Source organism: Parasteatoda tepidariorum, chromosome 3, assembly GCF_043381705.1.
Source record: "Parasteatoda tepidariorum isolate YZ-2023 chromosome 3, CAS_Ptep_4.0, whole genome shotgun sequence".
In the NCBI taxonomy this organism is placed as follows: domain Eukaryota; kingdom Metazoa; phylum Arthropoda; class Arachnida; order Araneae; family Theridiidae; genus Parasteatoda; species Parasteatoda tepidariorum.
Genome location: NC_092206.1, coordinates 60,924,916 through 60,926,177, shown reverse-complemented (window position 1 = coordinate 60,926,177; position 1,262 = coordinate 60,924,916). Strand labels below are relative to the sequence as shown.

At 34.5% G+C, this 1,262-nt stretch overlaps 1 protein-coding gene across 1 annotated transcript; it reads left to right on the top strand.

Annotated features, from left to right (window-relative positions):
- On the top strand, positions 1-1,262 carry LOC107442194 (cytosolic iron-sulfur assembly component 1). The gene has a single exon (XM_016055692.4). The coding sequence runs from the start codon at positions 142-144 to the stop codon at positions 1,138-1,140; it is 999 nt and encodes a 332-aa protein (XP_015911178.2). The 5' UTR covers positions 1-141; the 3' UTR covers positions 1,141-1,262.

Genomic DNA, 1,262 nt, shown 5'->3' with positions numbered 1-1,262 from the left:
TTACTTTCATCTCATAATTTGTAAACAACACAAAGTGGTGGTAAACATTGGTTGTACATGTACTCCATGTGGCAAGGAAAAATAGCGAAGTCCTTGCAAACTTTGAAATATTTGTCAAATATTTAGGATTACTTTAAAACAATGTCTTTATTATTAGTTGCTGAACTGATTGGCCATGAAGATAGAGTTTGGTGTGTTGCTTGGGACCCTACCGGTCAAGTTTTAGCAAGTTGCAGCGGTGATAAAACTATTAGAATATGGAGTAAAGAACAGGAATCTTGGAAGTCTATTGCAATCTTAAAAGATGGACATGAAAGAACCATCCGTAGTGTTGCATGGTCACCTTGTGGGAAATATCTCGCATCTGCTAGTTTCGATGCTACAACATGCATTTGGGAACGTCGTAATGGAGAATTCGAATGCATCGCAACTCTTGAAGGGCATGAGAACGAAGTTAAAAGCGTGGCTTGGTCTAATTCTGGTCAATATTTAGGTACTTGCAGTCGCGATAAATCAGTGTGGATTTGGGAAGTCGAAGATGATAATGAATATGAATGTGCTAGCGTTATCAATAGTCATACTCAAGATGTAAAAAAGGTCCTATGGCATCCTCTTAAAGATCTACTTGTCTCAACTAGTTATGATGACACTATTAAATTTTATAAAGAAGATAGTGATGATTGGTCTGTGATCAATACTTTAACTTCTCATTCATCGACTGTTTGGTCTGCATGTTTTAACAGTGTTGGTAATGCATTAGCGACTTGTAGTGATGATAAAACTATTAAAATTTGGAAAGAGTATCCTCCTGGTAATTCTGCAGGAATTGAAACTATCGGCTCTGATTCTGCATGGAAATGTGTGTGTACAATATCTGGATATTATGAGAGACCTATTTATGATATATCATGGTGTCCATTAACTAATTACATTGCCACTGCATCAGGGGATAACGGTATTAAGGTTTTTTATGAGGATCAAAATTCGGAAACTGATTCACCTAGTTTTAATTTGCTTGCTTCAGTATCAGACGCGCATGAATCGGATGTTAATTCTGTTGTTTTTAATCCGAAAATATCTGGACTTTTGGCTTCAGGAAGTGACGATTATACTATTAAGCTTTGGGAAGTTAAGCCATAATGTAATTAAAATTTTGGTTGTTATAGAACCACAACAGTTATTTGATTACTTAAATATATTATTTAGATTGAATAATTATATGTGATTATATATTTAGAATAATAAATTATATTTTTATACGA